General features: G+C 46.5%; 1 protein-coding gene across 3 annotated transcripts in view; it reads left to right on the plus strand.

Moving 5' to 3' along the window:
• PLXNB1 (plexin B1) overlaps positions 1-19,397 on the plus strand; it is a 64,978-nt gene that overhangs the window by 11,566 nt on the left and 34,015 nt on the right. Inside the window, exons 2-5 of one of the 3 annotated variants that reach the window (XM_021410016.1) lie at positions 1,000-1,061; positions 12,830-12,877; positions 13,632-13,749; positions 17,211-18,354. In XM_021410016.1, coding sequence (XP_021265691.1) covers positions 17,221-18,354 — 1,134 coding nt within the window. In that variant the 5' untranslated portion in view covers positions 1,000-1,061; positions 12,830-12,877; positions 13,632-13,749; positions 17,211-17,220. Of the gene's footprint in view, positions 1-999; positions 1,062-12,829; positions 12,878-13,631; positions 13,750-15,360; positions 15,571-17,210; positions 18,355-19,397 lie in introns of those variants that run through there. The other 2 variants (XM_021410015.1, XM_021410017.1) reach the window with 2 other exon arrangements.

The raw sequence follows: 19,397 nt of genomic DNA on the forward strand, positions 1-19,397 counted from the left end.
CTGGAGAGTAGAGGCTCTTAGGAAGTGTCTGTGCGAGGTGAAAGCTTGATTATTTTTTTTGTGCAAGGCCACAGGAGTCAGCAGCTAGGTATGAACGCAAGCAATGAGACAAGTGTCTGCATAAATACTCTGTGGACATTGAAATACGTAGAGATTCCCCTTCTGGATCTTGCTGCTGGTTAACGCCAGCACCCTAATAACACTGGTAGGCAGCAGCCCTCACTCAGCTGCCTGCACGCAGCCGTGGCCGAGCCTTGCTTTGCAGCATGCTGCAGCTCTGCGCTCTGTCCTTTAGCCCCAGCAGCAGGGATGTAGCTGACGCGTGCTCTCGGTGCAGGGAAGCACAAAGAGCGGCTTGGGGCTGCAGCAATAGCTTGGGACCCAGGTGCAGCGAATGCACCAGCTCCTGCGGGGACAGAGGGTGTGTCCCCATTGTGCGTGCTCCCGTTGGCTCCTGTCAAGCTTCCCCTCATTATTCCTGCCTTGAGCTGTCTCGGCCCCAAGGCAAAGCGTCCAGAAGGCTCTGCAGGCTTTGCCCTTGAGAGACGTGCGGTCCTTGGAGAATGGCTGTTCAAGGGAAGCACGGCAGTGGGCTGAATTGAGGCTGTTTCAGGCTGCACAGCTCTGAGCTAATCTCCCAGAGGCAGAGACATTACTCACCAATCAGGAATGTGTCTGTATTTTTCCTAATGAGAACAAAACATTTTATCCCTGTTCATTAGCGAGGAGTTAGGGTGTACTGTTGCCATGCCAACAGACTCCTCTCCCCTGCAGACACACTGGGGGTGTCCTCTGTGCCGTGGTTGGAAGGGTGAACGGGAAGGCTCGTTCTGGCGAGAAAAAGATCCCATTGTTTTCCCAGGGCCGCCTGGACTTTGTGCAGCTGGCCAGCCCTTGCCTCCTCAGGGGGAAGGGAGCCACTGCAAGAGTCAAGTGCAACAGAGGTTTAATTTATTGGAAAAAGAGTCTTTACACTTCATGTTGTGTTGTTTTTTCCAGCTTGAAGCATACTCTTCAATAAGAGAAATGAAGGTGTCTCAACGTTCCCAGGAGTCCACATGGTAAGCAAAATGCGCCGGGGGGTTAGCACCGGGACGCCCATGGACTGCTGCAGCCCGCTGGGCTCCTCCGTGTTCCTCATCGGCCCTTTGTGCAGCCACTGTCATGCCGGGCAGCCTCTTGCTGCTGCTGTGTAATGAATGAGTTCACCTGATGAGCATCACCACCTGTGATTATTGGGCAAGTGGATTCACCAGGCGTGTGGTCCACTGGAGGGAGCGAGTGGCAGCATGTGAGAATGCGCACTTGCTCCTTTTATGTAGGGAGCTCCTACCAAGGACGGAGGACGTCTCTTCAGCAGAAGCTGTGATCTGTAGGGTTCTGCTGTAAGCAGATGCACTGACACCAAAGGTTGCCTGCCCGTTTTCTTGTCTTTGTCTTGGTTCTGCCTCCCGCCCCCCGAGCCCCCGCCCCTTTGCCGAGGGACTGGTTGGGATGTGTGGACTGCAGCGGTGTGTAGGTCGGGCTGCTGTACGCCTCCTGCTAGTCCTCTGCAGCTCTGGTGCTGCAGCTTCACCTCTACTGCAGCGTAAAGTCACTTGCAAAATTAGAACTCTCTGTACAAGGTAATTAGTTTAATCTGCAGAAAGAAACAAACAAGCGTGCTTCTTTCTGATGGTGCTCTGTGGCCAGACATGGGCTGGTGAGTGTGACTAAACCTGAAGACAGTCTGCTGGAGCAGGGTGATGTGCATATCTGGCTGTCAGTCACTTTGCAGCGCGGTGAGATGCTTTGTGCTGGCTGAGCTCGGTAGTGTTGACAGCTGCAGACGTTGAAGAAACGTCTCCCTGAAACGGAGTTCTCCTTTCAGACCGCATGCTGCTCAACACCATAGCTGCGACTCCTATTCCCGTTCACCTGGCAAAGCACTCTGAGTGAACGTGTGGAATTTGAATATCAAATGGAGGGTTGTACAGCAGAGATCCCAGACTGAATGAGCTGCTGGAGATCTGCAGAGCTGCATGAACTTCTGGTTGGGGAGTGAAACCCTGGCACCTGGACACTAGCTGCTGGTTTAGATGAGTCACCGACTATTGCACTGAAGAGATGAGTATCACTTGAGAGCACAGGAGCCCTTCATCAGAAAGTAGTCTGCTTGTTGGACTTGCAGCTGTAGCAGCAGGAGGGTTCTGTAAAAACAAAAGTGGTGAACAAAGCCAGACAGCATCCTCTAGCCTGAGCTTCTGTGTGTGTGCAGCTTGTTCGGCTCCAGTTTGGTAGTGGAGCTAGATTAAAGTCTTGAATGTTAAAGAGCAAGCTTTGTGAAAATCTGTTTTGATCTGGAGCCTCTGTGAATAAATCTTGAGTGCATACAGCACACGTACGGGGATTGGTGAGTCGGGTTTCGCTGGCTCTGGGTGGTTCAAGTAAAACCACTAAATCAAAGCTGTTTGAAATAGGGAAGAAGGAGTAAGTACTTGAGATGATTTGAATTCAGTCTTTTCTGGGTCTGTGCGTTTAGGGTACATAAAATTAAAAGACTGTAGAGAGGACTGTGTGCCGCATATATGCGGTTGTATTCTTTGAGATAGCCAGCTGATTCTGTCCAGACCCTATTGAAACAGTGCTCCAGCAGAACTGCACTGGCAGACATGGTTTTTAGTCCATTTAAGTGCTAAAGATCATGGCTGAACAAACTAACTTCTGGAATGTGAGTTACGGTTATTATCCAAGTCGCGCTCTGCTTCATTCTTGTGCAGCACGAGTAGCAAGTCGGTGTTACCTAGGAGAGCTCTGTTTGTTCCCTCCTCTTCTCTCCTCCTCCTTTTTAAACAGTGTAGGGGGTGATTTCTGCCCTACTTTGCGTCCCACCTCTTTTTTTTTTTTTCCTTTAGATTAAGGATAAACATACAACTGCTGTGCAGCGTGCAGGGCTAGAACTGGGAGAAACCCTTTGCTTTTGGGGCAGGGGGCATGTTTTTCCCCATGAGGAAACTGATGTTGCCTCCTGGCTGTAGGCATTCCCTTCTCATTGCTTGCCATGCCTGGCAAGCAGTTGTGTGTGCTGTGCTTTCTGCAGGGTGCTCAGAATAGTGATGTTTGGGGTACTGGGTATTTCTAGGCTATATGCTTCATCTGTGACGTAAAGCCTCTGTATGACTACCTCAAACTCCTTTGGCTCAAAATATGATGTTTCAGTGAAAGATAGCTCCGGGTAGTTTTATGGTCTTGCATCTTCTTGTCTGACAGTTCTGTTTCTGAGGTGTCCGCTGTGTGCTTCTCTGAGTATAAAAATAATGCAGATGTACACATACCACGGTGGGATGAAGGACAAAATTCCAAATATGTTCCTACATTTTGCCTCTGAAAGCACTGCCAGTGATACCTGTACCATGTCCATGTGAAAGTAAACATTTCTGTTATGCTTCTGGCATGGCTTGATGTCACCAGAGATGCAGACAACACTCCTGTATTGTGTTCTAGAAGCTCAGCTTGTAGGGAGGGCCAAGTGCCTGACCCATGGGGTGTAGCAGAAGAGATGAAAATGGTTGGACTCTGTTGGTTAGAGGAACATTTGAGTGCTGTGTGCTGTTTGGTACCCCCCACCTTGACAGGAGGGTTCTCCCCTTTGGTCAGAACCAGTTATGGGTTCTTTGGGGAGTGAGCTGGTCCTTCTAGCTCTTAGTAGCCTTGAATTGTGAGGTAGGCTTATATTTAAAAAAAAAAATGTTGTCAGCACTAAGCATTGCAATATTAAATAGTTCATCTGCCATCTTTTGAATTGTTTGGTTTTAATGACCTCGCCTCTTTTTCTCTAATTCTAGAGACGTTTCTACATTCCTGCATCTTAAAAAGGCTTGTTTGACTCTTAATAGTGAAACTGGCGAAGGACAGAAAAGCCAGATATTTCAGCCTGACGGGAAAGTTTAGGTTGCTTGGTAGGAGAGGCATATATGCAGAGTGAATTCTTATATCTGATAATCAAGAATGTAGGAAGCAATTAGGGTGGATTGCTGCATTTGTAGAAAAAAATCACAAATGATTTTTCAGGAGTTGTGAAAAAATGATGTCTGAACCCAAATATGTTTGAATGACTGTAAAAGAACAAGGTCCTGTAAGGATATTGTTTTTTTTATGTAGCATCAGGAAATCACTAAATACTGTGCCTGTAGTCAAGGGAAAAAAATGATGGATTGAAATATTCATAAAGAATATGTGATAGAATAAAGATGGCATTCAACCTCTTGCGCAAGGGATGGCCTTCATTGGGGTAGGTGAGACGAAGTGTAAGAATGTCATTTGTACTTTCAAAGTACTCATGCAGAGAGAATTTTTGAAAAATGCACACCATTCTGGAGGAAGAAGATGTAGTTGGAGGCTGTGTTAGAGGAGCAGCAGCTATTTTTTGCCTCTTCCATGAGTGTGGAAGAAGTCTAAGTATGAATAGGTATTGAGCGGAGCTAGGCGTAGTAGGCTTAAAAACAAATAAAGACTCAGTCCTTGATGTGTGCGGGTAACCTGGGAAGCTCCTTGCCACAGGATGTTGTGAATGCCAAACATCTGTGTGTATTTGAGGGCACGGGGCAGTTCCACAGAAGAAGGAGCTATTGAAGGTTCCTAAATGCGTGGAACCCACCTCTGTCCCCAGAAGTTCCTGAGCTGCACATCGCTGCAACCAGGCAGAGTGTTCAGGGAGGCAAAGCGCTGCTGTGTGCTCACTTGGTTCTTATGGCTTCAGGCCGTCACCAGAGCTGGAGCAACTGCAATCTGGTTTGTCAGAACTGGGAAGGGGGAGAGAAATAAAAATAAAACTTGTAATAACAGAAACCGGCGCAGCTTGTGGCTCGAGTTCCTTCTGCGCAGGTGGTGATGTGCTGCGTGCACCTCTGACTTGCTGAAGGCATTGCCTGTGAGATCTTAAAGCCTGCAGACTATTGACTTGAGTTTGAAGAGTGGTGGAGAGTATCTATTGGGAAACTGTGCTGCTGGGGAGAGTGGTGTGAAGGTGCTCATTCTAAGCAGGGAAGCTGACATTTTCCCTTCCCCTTTGGTATGTGCTGTTCCTTGCTGCTATAAGGTACTGCATGTTTTACTGACTTACAGAGACTGTCTCATTGCTGATAGCCTGAATCTTATTGATGTGGATTTCCCCTCTTTAAATAGTGTTTCTTGTTTGGTAGTGTACTATAACTTAGCTCATTTTAGCTCAAATTATGTGCAGATCTATAAACAATACGATCTCTGTTCCAAATGCCATGGCCTACATGAGGTTCAGACTCTTTAGAAGTTCCTGAAACATTGATCTTATTTTAGGTCTTGTCTAAATGTTTAAAAATAACAGGGCTCAGTTCTAGGTGCTTCACCTTTGCAAGTCTGGCCTTGCACTTGGTTTTAGTGCTTACCCAAATCCGCAGAGAGCACAGTGCAGGATGAGATGTTCCTTTGAACGTTTCCTTTCCCTTTCAGCAGGATGAGAGCTATGCCAACCTGTCCGTCCTTTTGTCCGTAGGCTCTCTACTGCTGGATATTGTCCTGTTTTTCTCCTCTTTGTTGAGTAGTTTTGCTGTTGTGATCCTTGGGGAACAGCTGGGGAAGGCTGACTGGTAGCAGAATGTACAGTTTAAATTCTTAGAGGCTCTTAAGACTCAAAACTCTGCTCATATATTTTGGGAAATCAGAGCCTGTTTGCAAAGATACAGAAACCAATGTGCCTGCATCCCATGTTCTGTAGCGAAAGTCACTCCATGGGCTGGCTGAGAAGTTGTGTGCTCAGATTTCCACTGTGTGTTAATAATATGCTTTAACTTGGGGTTAACCCTGAAGTGGTCAGGCAGTTGGACTTGATGTCCTTTGTAGGTCCCTTCTAGCTGAACTCTTCAGTAATGCAATTTCCAGTTCATAATGATGCACATGTTAAGGAGGGCAACTTTATCTTAGATCTTTTTAATTCTTAAATTGTTTGTTTTTGTTCTTTAACAATAATTTGTTTGCTTTTATTTGCAAATATTTTTCATTTTCTTGATGTATCCTTTTCTGGACTACATTAAGTTTTGTTCCCTTTTTGTGGACTGCTACGTTGTGATCTTGACACATTGCACCTAAACTCACTGCTGCTCCTAACAAACTACTGTGAATCTGGTTTTCCTGTCTTATGGGTGCTTTTGCCCGGGGTCACCCTGGCAAGATATCACTCTATTGAAATGCTGACAGTCAGCCAGTTATACTGCTGCAGTGCCTGCTCGTTGTAGTTTGCATTTCCAGACTAGTGTTGCAGTTTATGCAACAGACTTGTTAGTGCATCTCTGTGGCCCTAGGGTGAAGATCTGGGCTTCCCTGAAAGGCAGAGGGAAGAGCCAGTTGGTCCTGTCCAGCTAGTGGCTGTCAGACTGCTCAGGTAGGTGGATTGCAAACCAGATGGAGAACAGTCTCAACCAAAAAGTCTTTAAAATTTATGGCTGCTTTGATGAGGTAACCGGTTCTGAACCATAGAGCTGTTAGGACAGCACCAAAAAACATTTTTCGGCCCTGAACAGGACTGTGAGCTCCAATATTTTACTGGAAAAAGTTAGGATGTCTTCAGTGTGAATGCAGATGAGAAGTTATATGCAGTTTGGTGCTCTGAATTTTATCATTGAAATGAGAACTTCCACGTCTGGACAACGGCTGGGGTGTCAGGCTGTGATGGGCAGAAGAGCACATTGCATCATTGCTAGCCTTTTAGCTCCTTAACCACAAACACCTTGAGAGCTCTTCAGCTCATGTACCAGCGCTCTGTCTTGGGCTAAATTTGGGAATGCTGGACAGCAAAGATCCCCATCTGTGTAGGAAGATAGTTGCTTGGGGCTGTTGAGACCGGTGTGAAGTTGATCCTGGCTCTCAAGTCTGCATCTTGTTCACTCTTCTGCAATGGAAGCCTGGGAACTCCTATGTTTTCTATGTGTTGTGAGCAACTTGGGAAGTTCCTCAGGCTTTTTGAACTGCTTGGTGCGCTGCTTTCTGATTTTGGCCTTATGGAAGCTTTGATACTGGGTTGTGGAGATGGGAGAAAACATCTAGGTGCACCAACTCAGATCGTTATCTAGCAGACCTGTGTAACCTAATTACCAGAATACTGAGCCAAATAGTTCATAGTTGACTGCTGATAGTCTCCCAGGCTTAAGTACTAATTTATGGAAGATTAATTGATCAAAGCTTCATTTCTGATAAAATGAGTTGAGTAATACAAGATAGAATGTAACCAGCTTGGTTTGAAGACAAACCACAAGCAGATTGTGGTGGTGATGTGGAATTCTGTCAATTTTGCTGTCTCTTCTGGGTGGGAGGAGGTAAGTGCAACTCGTGTGGTTGCGTTGCTTTAAATTTATTTGCATATTACTGACTGTATTCATGGCTGTAGCCAGAACTGCTGACGCTGTTGGAGTGATGGGGGAAGACTGTCAAGCTGCTGTCAGGCTGTGTGTTCTCCAGAGAATTGCAGGAGAGGGCAGAAGAATGAATCTTATTTGAAATGAAGGAAAACTCCATGGAGAAAAATTCCTGCCTTCCCACCCTGAGTACATTAATTCTTCATAGAGCTGTTGCGGTACTAAACACATTGAAGACTTCTGAGGTGATGAGGAAATGCTGCTCTTTAACAGAGCAGAGCACCCCGTGCTGCTTGGTGTTTTTGAAGTGAAAAGGTTCATTCAATGCAGGCTGTGTTGTGTAAGGGCTCCGATTTGCCTCTTGACAACAGGATGGCGAGCTCTGGATGCAGTCCTTGTGTGTCTGCTCGTGGGCTGTCATGCTGCTGGCAGGAACTCCTTGTGCAGTAGGGCTCTCTGGTCTCTCTTCCACCCTGCAGTCTTGCAGAGCTGGTGCTGGCATGGAGACCATGGTTTTCTCTTGTGGTGTAAGTGTGGAGCTAGCATCATATCACAGGGATGAAATCAAGGCAAGATGCTGTATGAACTGCGGTGAAGAACAGTGAAGCCCACCCGTGTTGGGTATTTGAAGCTACCTGCCAGCCCAGCAAGGCAGAGGACAGGAGAAACTCTCTGAGCTGTCTGTGCCTAGTTTCTCTAGAGTTCTAGGGCTGGAGTAGGCTGGGAGCTGCCACCGCTTATGCAGGAAGCCCCAGGGACATGTGGAGAACTGCTGCACTTTGTCACTGTGGGTTGGCCTTCTGGAGATGGTGACCCGATGGCTCTACTGAAGGCACCGCCAACCCCCCACAGGAAGGAAGCAGGTTTGAAAGACATTTGAAGTTCCTTTCCTCCCTTGCTAGCTTATCCCAAGACCTGGCTATATGCAGAAGGGCAGGAGGGCTCAGGGAGGGGTCCTGGTGCTGGCCCTTGGGAGGCACGTGCTGTGTGGAGGTCTTGTGGAATAACTGAGGCAGCTAATGCAGGACTCCAGCTTTCCTAGCAGCCCTGCAAAGCTGAAGCTGAGAGCAGGAGGGATTTTGGCTGGGGCTGGGAGAGGTGCCCCTAATGACAGGGCGGGCGGTGCGGTGGGAAGGCGTGCCTTCCTCGAGGTGGAGGCCGGTAACATATGAATCACGCCTGTTTGAAGTAGTGATGAAATCCCCGACGAAGGATTTCTGTAATACCTAGCCAAACAGTCTGGTGTGCTTCAGTTTCCTTTCTCTCTGGGCAGAACGGATGGTCCTGACCTACTTTTCCCAATAGCAGTTCTGTTAAACACAACCTGGCACTGTGCATGCAGCATTTGTGTTCTCTGCGTTGTTCACTCAGCTGCTGAGCAAGAGGTTTCCACCACGACTGTAGCAAACACGGGGGGAGCCGGTCCAGGAAGAGGCTGCTTGTGCTTTAAACCCACAGCTGTGCCACTGCTGTGCACCACGGAGCTCTGCTTTGGGCTCCCGGGCTGCAGAGGGGGATGCTGTGCTTCGCTGCTGCGTTGTGCGTTAGCTTTGTGCGGCGCTGTCAGGATTCAGCTAGATGGTATCTAAATGCTAATAAGACAGATAATGCCTTTAGAAATAGTCGATGAGGTTAGGCTTCCAGCTTCCTAACTATGCGATTAAGAAGGGCTAAAGTTACATTCCTAATATTTAAAAGTAAATAAAATCTATAAATGTACCATTAAAATAAGAAGTTTAAATATAACTGTCCTCCTGGGGCAAATTGCAGGGCGCTGTCTAGCTCAGTATCCTGTCTTTGACAATAGCCAGAAGCAGATGCTTAATGAGTACTGTAAGAGACGGGGCATGTGCAATGTGATTTATTTATTTTCTCTTCTCCTCCTCTCCAGTTGATGCTCCCAGCTTATGGCCATCGCCAGTTTAGGGCCCTCCTTGGCTTGGAGCTGTATCTGATTATCAGATCCCAACTACATTAATTTTTATAACCCCTCTTTTAACTTGTTTGTGTTTCTGGTCTCCATGACATCCCACAGCAGTGAGCTCTACAATTTAATTGTGCACTTTAAATGCTATATAAAATATTTTTACTTCCAGTGAAAGTTACCCTTGGTCTGATTTAGAATAGCTTAGAGAAGACGTTTAACCTTGTCAGTGCTCTTATTTTTCTGTGCTGGAAGAAGTGGTCATTAATTATTCCACATTTCACATCCTAATTCTATTTGTCACGTCTCAGATCTCTCACGTTTTCCCTATCTTGTCCTGATTGCTGCTTTGTCCATCTGAGGTCCTGCTCTGCTCTGTGTCTCCTTATATGGAAGCCGTCCCATGCTTTTGATCATCTTTGTTGTCCTTTTTGTCATTCTGTCTCCTTTTTCAGATTTGAGAAGCAGAACTGCCTGCAGCATTCAACAACAAAATGGTGATGTGTTTCCTTTCCCAATCACGCTGAAGGCTGTATTTGCCTTTGCTTGGTGCTAAGTGCTGATCTGACATACCAAGTTTCCAAAGTTTTCATGAGTGATAACAGCTAATTTGGATCCTCATTTGCTTATGTAATTAGGATATTTTGTGTTACTCTTGGTATTAATTGATGTGCAAGATGCTGTGTAGTTCCTTAGGAGTGCATGAGTTCTGTAACTTTTTGCAGTCTCCTCTATATTTGATCGTGCTGAATAATTTCATTCTTAGTAAGCTTTGCCAGTTGCAGGCTTATTCCGCTTTGTAGATCATCTTATGAATATACTGAACAGCACAGGTTGCAGAATGAATTCTTGGCAGATCTCACTGATAACCTTCCTCCCTTGGGAAACTCTTCCACTTATGATTTCCTGTCTTTTAAGTACTTATTAAATCATGATAGGGACTGTAATTCCACACAAGCTTATCTTTTCTTTTTCCAAGAGCCTTAGCTGACAGTTCTTTCAAAGTCAGTTTAGTTCATATTAAACAGATTAAAAGCTGTCTCTTGGATCTCAATTAACTGGATATTCGAAATGCGCTCTTGGAATTTCCTGGGTAATGTGAGGCTTTCTCTCTGCTCCAGTATTACCCTGTATTTTGGTCAACGATTCTCTGCCTGAACTTCTGTAGATGAGCTTGCTTCTGCAGGATGATGGATTTAGATTTGCCTGGATTTGTATAGAAATGGTAGGTTTGCTCAGCAGGCTGAATCAGGTGGGTAACTTTAAGTGAGCTCTGCTTTCCGAAAAGGATTCAGACACAGCTAAATTAAGCTTAGCTGGGTTCTCTGGAAGTCCTCTATACATCAGGACCTAGAGAACTGACCTTTTTTTTTTTTTTTTTTTCCCTATTTAATTGCCTGGAAGAGTATTTGAGTCTCAGCTGGTATTTGTGTGGACACAATGTTGGCATATGATGTGACAGCTGGGTGGGAGAGCAAGAAGTTCTTGGGTAGGTAAATGACGGAGCTAGGGGTTAAAGAGAACGTTTGCTCTGTGATAGCATGTCTGGGTCAGGTGCTGTGAACAGAGGGTGCTCAGATGCTTGTCTGAGTCATTTTATTTTGCTTTTCCTTCAGGAAGGCTCAAAAGAGCTACAAGAGAAATTAATTCTTTCTGCCTGAAGAAGCTCAGATCACCTACTGTATCCATTCAAAGGATTACACATGGCTACGGTCTGCAGTTTGGGAAGGCCTGAAGCTGGAGCAATTGCCTGGTGCTTGTCTGCCCTCCCGCTTCTCCTTAGGCATTTCTTATTGTCTGTTGCTGGAGACAGGGTTTCTGTGTAGGTGGACTTCTGTCTGACTTAGAATAGCTGTCCTTATCTTCTTGCCCAAGGAGGATTAAGAAGGATTAGTTTTCAAACTGTTCATGCAAAAAGTGACTGGAAGCTTCTTTGACGGAAGGTGCTGCAGTTAGCAAAGGAAATGACAAGGCATCTTACTGGGGTTAAATACCCTTGGGGAAGAGCTTGCAGGGTTAAGGTGGTGGTTTCTTTAACTTAGGAGCCCTAAGAAAAAATCCTGCTTTCATTGAGATGCATTGGTTTAGTCAGGAGCTCGGAGGCTGAAGGGAGGAATTTCTTGCTGGTGTTCTTTGGCTTGATTGCACAGCAAGCTGGAGCTGATCCTAAAGGATTCAAATCTTCAGATGCATAATATGGGCAGAAAATTAGGCTTTTGTTGTGCTAAAATAACAGGAAGCTAATAGCTGACTTGATTTTCCGCTTTTTAAAATGTATATAGAATGTGATACTTGAGTTCACTTTTTGTCAGTGTTTGGGAAGGTGGCTCACTGAAAAGCTTAAAATTATGCAACAGCTATGGAGAAAACTTAACTGCAAGCTGCTTGTGATGCTTTCTGTTCCTTGTAAATGTTTATGTAGTTTAATTCATAAAAAGCTCACGATTTAGCTATGTGTTAACCATTAACTCTTCATTAACCATTGGTACTGGAAGTTTAAACTGTTGGCTGTAGCGTATCTTAGTGTGTTCAAGGGGAAAAATTGGATGTGCTTGAGGTGTTAGGGGAAATACCTGTCTACTCCCATCGGTTAATTCTGGTATAGCTAAGATTAATACTCAGTACAGCCAGGGAGTAGAAGCACTTTCTGCAGTGTTATGCATTTAACAAGGCATAAAAGTGTCATTTAAATGTTGGTAGTGTCAAAAAGTAGAGAAGATATTGGAGAGGCACTGGCACAGGTGGCACAGAGAGGTGGTGGTGCCCCATCCCTGCAGACACCCCAGGTCAGGCTGGACGGGCTCTGAGCACCTGATGGAGCTGTGGGTGTCTCTGTTTGTTGTAGGGGGGCTGGACCTGATGACCTTTAAGAGTCCCTTCCAACTCAAACAATTCTATGATACAGTGTGTACGTAACATTGTTTTTGTATAACATCTTCCATCCTGAAAAGTACCCGTGTGCAAACAGCCAGCAGTAATTATCAAGGGTTTAGAAAACATCATTTGCTCAAGTGTTTATCTGCTAACGCTGTTAATTCTGTAGCCTGAAAGTATGGGTTGTGCTGCCTTCCCCCGCCACTTCAGATTTTCTGTTTTGTCTTTAGAGTTTTTTAGTTATTTTAACCTCAGCTTTGGTGTTACTCACAGCTGACCTAACAGAGCAGCCTTGTCTGCCTTAGCCCTGCTCTGATGGGATGTCTTGGACATGGGATTCTCCTCGGTGTCAATTTTATTTGGAAAACAGAGGTTTGTGTTCATCTCTGCAAGTGTTCTTAAACAGCAGAGCAGGGAACTGGCCCAGTCGTAGTAAATAAGACTCCAAAAGAGATGTATTTATTTAATGGGAATGTCATCTTCCATGGCAGAAACAGCAAGTCTCTGTTGAGCATATGAAACTTAGAAGGGGGACTGTAACTCAGGGCTTTTGTGCAGAAAACACAGCACTGGTGTTCTTGCTGACGATGGCTGACTTGGACGTGCCGGAGCCCAAGGGTCGTCGTGCAGCTCAAAGAATTATGCTTTTAATTTTTGTGTCTTGCAGGGCTCTCCCCGCGGGCTGGATCTGCGAACAGAGCAGCGGGAGTTGCAGGTGCAAATATCAGGGGCCCTCTTTTTCCAGGGACAGTTCTGCTGGGATTGGTAGCCAGTATGAAAGAGACCCCAGAGGCTGCAACACTGCTTGACCTCTCTGTTTTGGGGGGCCTGGGATATTAGGGAGATGACTTGTAAGGGTTGAAATAATCTTTACATATCGATATGCTGAAATGTGCCCAGGAGAGCTGTTGTTTGTTTCTTTAATAAATGAGTCAAGTCCTTGAGAGGGATATGCGGGGTCAGAAGTAAAAATAGTGCTTCAGAAGGCACTGTCTTATTCCGATTTCCAAGTAATAAAATAGTGCTGTTGCTCCCACGTTATTGGTGGTTGTTTTGTGGATGCCATGTAAGTATTCTGTGGCAGAACTGACTAATCCTCCAGCCCTTCTGTTGTGATCCGGATTAAATAAATGAAACCCAGAAGTAAAATTTGGATATTAATATTTTACAGTGTGCTAGAGCCTGTGCTCGGGGTGTTGTCTAGTGTGTTTTCCTATTTAAGGGGAATTCATAAAAAAAAAAAAATGGAATATTTAAAAAAAAATCTCTAAGCCGTGGCAGTTGCCTTCAGAATTAATTAAAGGCTACACACTTTTAGTGCAATCTGTCTGTAACAGCTGTGTTGTGCACTAACAGCGAGCACAGGAAGCTGAACGCTTCAGTAAATCCATAAAGAGCTCAGTAGTGCAGCCTGTCATGAAACTATCAGATTTAAATGTAGGTTATCCTCCCTCTTCCTGTCCTCCCAGGATCGTGATGGGCTGTACTGAAGAGCAAGAAACGGAGGCAGCGATGCTTGTGCTTGAGAAATAATTGGGAAAATTGAATCAAAAGGCATTGCTGGCTTTTTTTCCTCTCCATTTTCAGGTAGGATGGGAATGCTTCTAACCGCTGGTAGCCAGGCACTCTGGTTTGTTTCTGATGTATATGTTTGTTCACTGGGCGGTAAATGCAAGTTCATCCATTAATGGCTCTGCAGCAAAGAACAAAGAGCGCTGTATTCGGTGTTTTCCCATCACTCGGTGATGAGGGCTGGCTTGCAGAACATGCTCCATCACCTTCTTGATATTTTTATCTTCTCACTGCCCTCTGTTCTTCTCGAGCCATCGAGACTGGATATTGGCTTCTTACCTGGAGCACCTGTGGTAGGAATAGCTCTTAATAAAGCCACTTCTAGAGGGATATTGTCAAGTGAAATAATGGCTTCAGGACAGAGCTCTGACCACAGCAGGATGTGCTTTTGGTTGTGGTCTGCTGGAACGTAGGGCGAGTTGGTTTTCCATCTCTTCTCCAGGACAGGTGCTGCAGCGGGCAGAAAGCTTTCTGTGAAACGCTAGGCATGGGCTCAACTACAGATCAGAGAGCTTGGGAAGGAGCTGTGTGCTAGAGTGGGGTCATGCACTGGGCTTTGAATTCAACCACTGGTGGCATGTAAGTTAGTTCTGCCCCAGCAGTTGTCAGCGATGATAAATGGTGAACAGAAGTCTTGTAGCTTGTAGGCATGACCTCTAGCCAGATAGCCAGCATTTCAGAATTCATAAATTCCTAAGACACATGCTGAACGTACTGTATAATTGCTGGCTGGCATAGGAAGGTTTCTTTAGCTAGAAAGAAGATTACAGATTCTTGTAAGTGGTGCTGTGTGATGTCTTTGATCTGGAGGCAGCTGAGAATCACAAGACTCTCTTCTCCATGTCTGTGTGGCTCTGTCACAATGTAGTCAAGCTCCTGCTGGTGGATGGCCGTCAGTGTATTGTTTTGTTTTCAGGCTTCTTAAGCTTTGAAATTGAGGCAGAGACGTGCAGCAAGCCATCGTGACAGTTGTGTGATGGCCATGAGGGGGTACCAAGCAGTCATGTGGTTTGGGAGTTCCTTGAATAACGTATTCTCCAACAAAAACAGTGAAAGGGCATAGAAATAATTCATGTTGCGTCTTGGGTGATATGCTGATGTGAACTGGAGGTGATCCAGTTAAGTCAGAGCTCCATCTTTCAGTCTGTATATCTGCTGGTTGAGCTTGTAGAGATCCCTCGTCACTTTGCAGATACCATCTCTGCTGCGATGAAGGCCTCTGTCAAGCCCCAGGACTCTCTCAGCACCCTGGCAGGAGTCTGCATGGCTGGCTCAGGGCTGGCTGTGAGTCTGGGAGAAGCGGAGTGCATGAGCAGCACTGAAGCAGAAAGCACGAAGCATTCATTATTGGTGTGAACTGAAGCCCCAGTGTGCACGTAACCTAAATGTCCCATCGGTACGGTGTGAGTCGGTGGCTGTGTGCTGGGGAAGCTGCCAGCCTGGTGCCAGAATTCCCACGTGTGGGTATTTCCTGACAGCGCTGCCTGCTTACCTACAATAACCGTGTGAAGCGGAGCCTATCCAGAGCTTCACAAAGCCTATATTTAATAACGTATTGTGTTTATAATACCTTCCATCCGCTGGATTTCCCAAATAGTCTAATCCTCTCAGCTGGTCTTTTGGTAGAGCAAAGATGCCTGTTTTACTGACAAAGGCGCTGGAAAGCAGATTTTCGTGGTGGTTTTTTCTGCAATAGCAGTGAAACAAGATGGAACCAGAGTCTTACAGCTACTGTTTTCACCGTTGCCACTATGTTTTCTGCATGCCATGCACTGGAAGTTGTACAGAACTAGTGAAAGGCAGTTTGTGTGGTGAGAAGTTTGTGACCTAAATCAGGTAAGTGACCAAGTCCTGCAGTAAGTGCTTGAAATGTTGCAGATCGTTTTACACCTCTGTGCTTTTAAGCTCTTTTGAGTAAGTAGTACTTGGAGCTTACTGTGAAGGTCCCTGAGGGCTGAGGCTGTAGGAGGGAAGGGATGAGTTTTCTTAGCTTTAACTATAATTAACATCACACTTGAGGAGCTGAGTTGCCCAAATGAGCGCAGCAGACTACAGGGCAGTTCTGGAGGAGGCTGTGCACCCCTGGGCTCTGCTGAGCCCCCAGCCCAGCTTTGTGTAGCTTTGATGCCTTGTCTGGGAGAGGAAGGGAGGGCAGGGAGTAGATTCGGAGCTGTATCACCACCTGCTTCTCAATTGAAATAAGTACTTCTTGTAGGTTCTGAGTACGTGCAGCTGTTGTCCTTTCTTTGTGCCGCATTGATAATGTACATGTTGCTGGTACTTATTACTACATTCTCACCTTGCTGTGGAGAACAGATGTTCCCACCTGTGGTGTGGCTTGGGTAGGTCATGGTGAGTGTTTAGAGGGACTGAATCAAGGATACTCTGAAGAGAAGCACTTTCGAGGTCTGTGCAGTGCCCGCACTGCATGGGTGGCTGGGAGCTGCTGTGTGTGCTGCTCTGGAGGCCTCATCCTGGCACTGGGACAGAGCAGGCCTGCTTGTGTGGGCCGTGCTCAGTGATGGCATAGGATCATAGAATCACCAAGGCTGGAAAAGACCTCTAAGATCATCCAGTCCAACCATCCACCAGGGGAAGATCCCTTATGAAACACTGATGACACAGCGGTAGACCCAAAGGAGGTTGTTGATAGCCGTGTGATGAGAAAGAAGAGGAAGGATTAATTGTGTTAATTTTCTTGAAATATAAACTTCACTTTAGATCAAATGCAGAACAAATGGGTTGTTAAGTTTCCTGCGAGTTGGATCCTAGCTGCATAGCTGCAGCTTATTTAAACAATGGTCCTGCAGGTTGTGTTTGTCTTGGATGGTGGTTTGTTTTACTGTGGTGTTGCTCATTAGCAACGTATGCGATGTACTGGATGTTGTTGGAATGTGGTCCTGTCCTGGAGAACTTCCAACATAGCATCATCGGAAAGAGTTGTTCAGGAGTCTGGTTAAACGTGTCTCATGCTTTCTGGTATTACAGGAATAGCGATTTAAGTTCAGTATTTGAAGTGTATTTTGTTGCAGCATAGGTAGGACCTTCTTCCTTGGGTTACATCCCTGAACTGATGAAGCTATGCTTTGTTCTGCACACTCCATAAGTTCAGCACCAGTCCTGGGCTTGTGAAGGGACGCTCTCCCCAGTACCCCCAGCACGCTCTGGGAGAGTCTCCAAAACCATTATTCATAGTATTCCATCTTCTCCTGAAGATGCCATGCCTGTTTGTTACCTTGATGTCAGGGTGATCAAATAGAGTCTATAATATGGTCTCTTTCTGGTTTTTGTTAGTTTGCAGTTTCTTTTTCTTCTCCACGAATATTCCATGTTGGCTGTGTGTCTAGCCCTGTCCCTTCTGGTTTTCCCTGTCCTCTTTGCCCACCTTTCCTAAGAGTGGTGTTGAAGGATTTTGATATGTATTAATCTTCATTTCTGGTTTCAGGGTAGTGATAACACCTTTTCCTCTCTTGCAGAGTGTTTACCATGCCTCTGGGAACATTCCTCCTTCCCGTTCTCTGTTTCTTGGGAGTGGCAATTCCAAGGGGACTGCAGTATGTCACATTCTCACGCAACGCTACGAAATTCCTCCACCTGTCCATGGACTTGGAATCCGGGACCATTTACCTGGGAGCTACCAACTTTCTGTTTCAGCTAACATCTGACCTGCTGATGAAGAACATGGTGCAAACTGGGCCAGTTCTGGACAGCAAAGATTGTCTGCCCCCAGTCTCAAAGCTGGAGTGCCCACAGGCACACCACACTGACAATCACAACAAGCTGCTCCTAGTGAACTCGCTGCAGAAGGAGCTCATAGTGTGTGGCAGCGTGCACCAGGGCATCTGTGAGAAGAGGAGCCTCACCTCCATTGATCATGTTCTCTTCCGACCAGAGAGCCCTGGTGACACTCAGTACGTTGCTGCCAATGACCCCAATATCACCACCGTGGGACTCGTAGCCTACTCGAAGGATGAGGTCCCCTTGCTGTTTGTGGGACGGGGGTACACGAGCCGAGGAGTTGGAGGAGGGATTCCTCCCATTACTACCCGAAATCTCAGGACGCACAGCAGCGATGTTCAAGCAACAGACTCTCACTCTATTTTCTCCTATGAAGAAACAGCCAAGCTGGCAGTGGGGCGGCTCTCTGAGTACAACCACCATTTCATTAAATCCTTCACTTACCGCTCCAGTGTCTATTTCCTCTTCTACCGTAGAGACCTCAAGTCTCAGTCGCGCGAGTACAAGACCTACATCTCACGAATCTGCCTGGATGACTCTCATTATTACTCGTACGTGGAGTTACCTCTGCTCTGCCACACCAAAACCAATACGTACAGCCTCCTGCAAGCGGCCTACGTCACCCAGCCGGGGAAGGACCTGGCCCAGGGGCAGCTGGACACTGACGGGGAGGTGCTTTTTGCAGCCTTCTCTGCCTGGCAGGCTTCTTCGGGCAAACTGAGTGAGGAGTCCGCACTCTGCATCTACGCCATGGAGGAGGTGGACCGCTTGACCAACTGGACGAGGGATGTGTGCTACATGAGAGACGGGAAGTCAGAAGATGGGACAGAAGTGGCATACATAGAGTATGATGTCAGCTCCAACTGTGTCCAGCTGCCAGCGGTAAGTGGCTTTGCACCTTTGCCAGGGTAAAGAGAAATCTGCAGCACATTCTTGTGTTGCTTTGTGCTCCTGAAGTGAGCCTGTTTCCCACAGCTGTGTGATGAAATCCGCTTGGGCTAAAAGCCTTTGGGCTCACTGTTTCTTTGCTACCGCAGCAAGGCAAGGCTCTTGCATTGCAACTCAGGTCTGCCTCAGTCCTGCTGCAGTGCTCTGCCTTGCATGGGCAGGTTTGTGCCATGTGTGGCAGTGGGGAAGGCGTCTGGCGTGACCTGGCCCCAGTGCTTGTCTCATGGCAGTACCAGGCAAGAGCACAGAAGTTGCAGTTCAGGTTGCTCTTAGTATCTTCATGTCCTGATCTAAAGGGGTGTGCTGGATCCTTGTTGCTTAGGTTGAGGTGCATCTCACAACAGCTTCCAAGAAAGGGCACCCAGCAACCAAAAAAAGGCAAAAGCAAGAGTTAGCAAAATCCTGACCTCCTGAAGAGTGTGTTAGTCCTGCAGAATTTTGTACACCAGGAAGACTTTTTTCTGACTTGGCTCTTCTCCAGAGCAATAAGGAATGAACATGCAAAACTTGAATTCTATGGCAAAGGCGTGATGGGATATTGCAGGATAAAAATGTGAACTGGAACTTGGCTGCAACCCTGAGTCCTTTCAGTTTGTCAGCCACGCTGGCTGTGCAGTGACAGTGGGGACAGTGACACAAACATAGAGCAGCAGTGTTCTCCTGGGGCAGGATGCAGTGTCCTGGCACGATGCTCCATGGCTGTGAGTAACCTGTTTTCACTGAGAGCATTGCTGGTCCGTGACAGAGCAGCGTGCTGTCTTGCGTCATCCTTCTGCAGAACGGTAACTTCAGGTAACTTCCCCTTCCCAGCCTCCTGCAGAGTGGTACCACAGAGCTTTGGGAATATCTGCAATTGGATGTGTGGTCCAAAACCGGTTTTGAAATTATGGTTTGTGTTTTGGCAGCTGAAGCAGGCTGTAGAATAGCTGTGGGACAACAGAAGGGTAAAGAGCAGGCTTGAAGCAGGACAAATGTAA

This window comes from Numida meleagris, chromosome 11, assembly GCF_002078875.1.
Source record: "Numida meleagris isolate 19003 breed g44 Domestic line chromosome 11, NumMel1.0, whole genome shotgun sequence".
Taxonomy (NCBI): Eukaryota; Metazoa; Chordata; class Aves; order Galliformes; family Numididae; genus Numida; species Numida meleagris.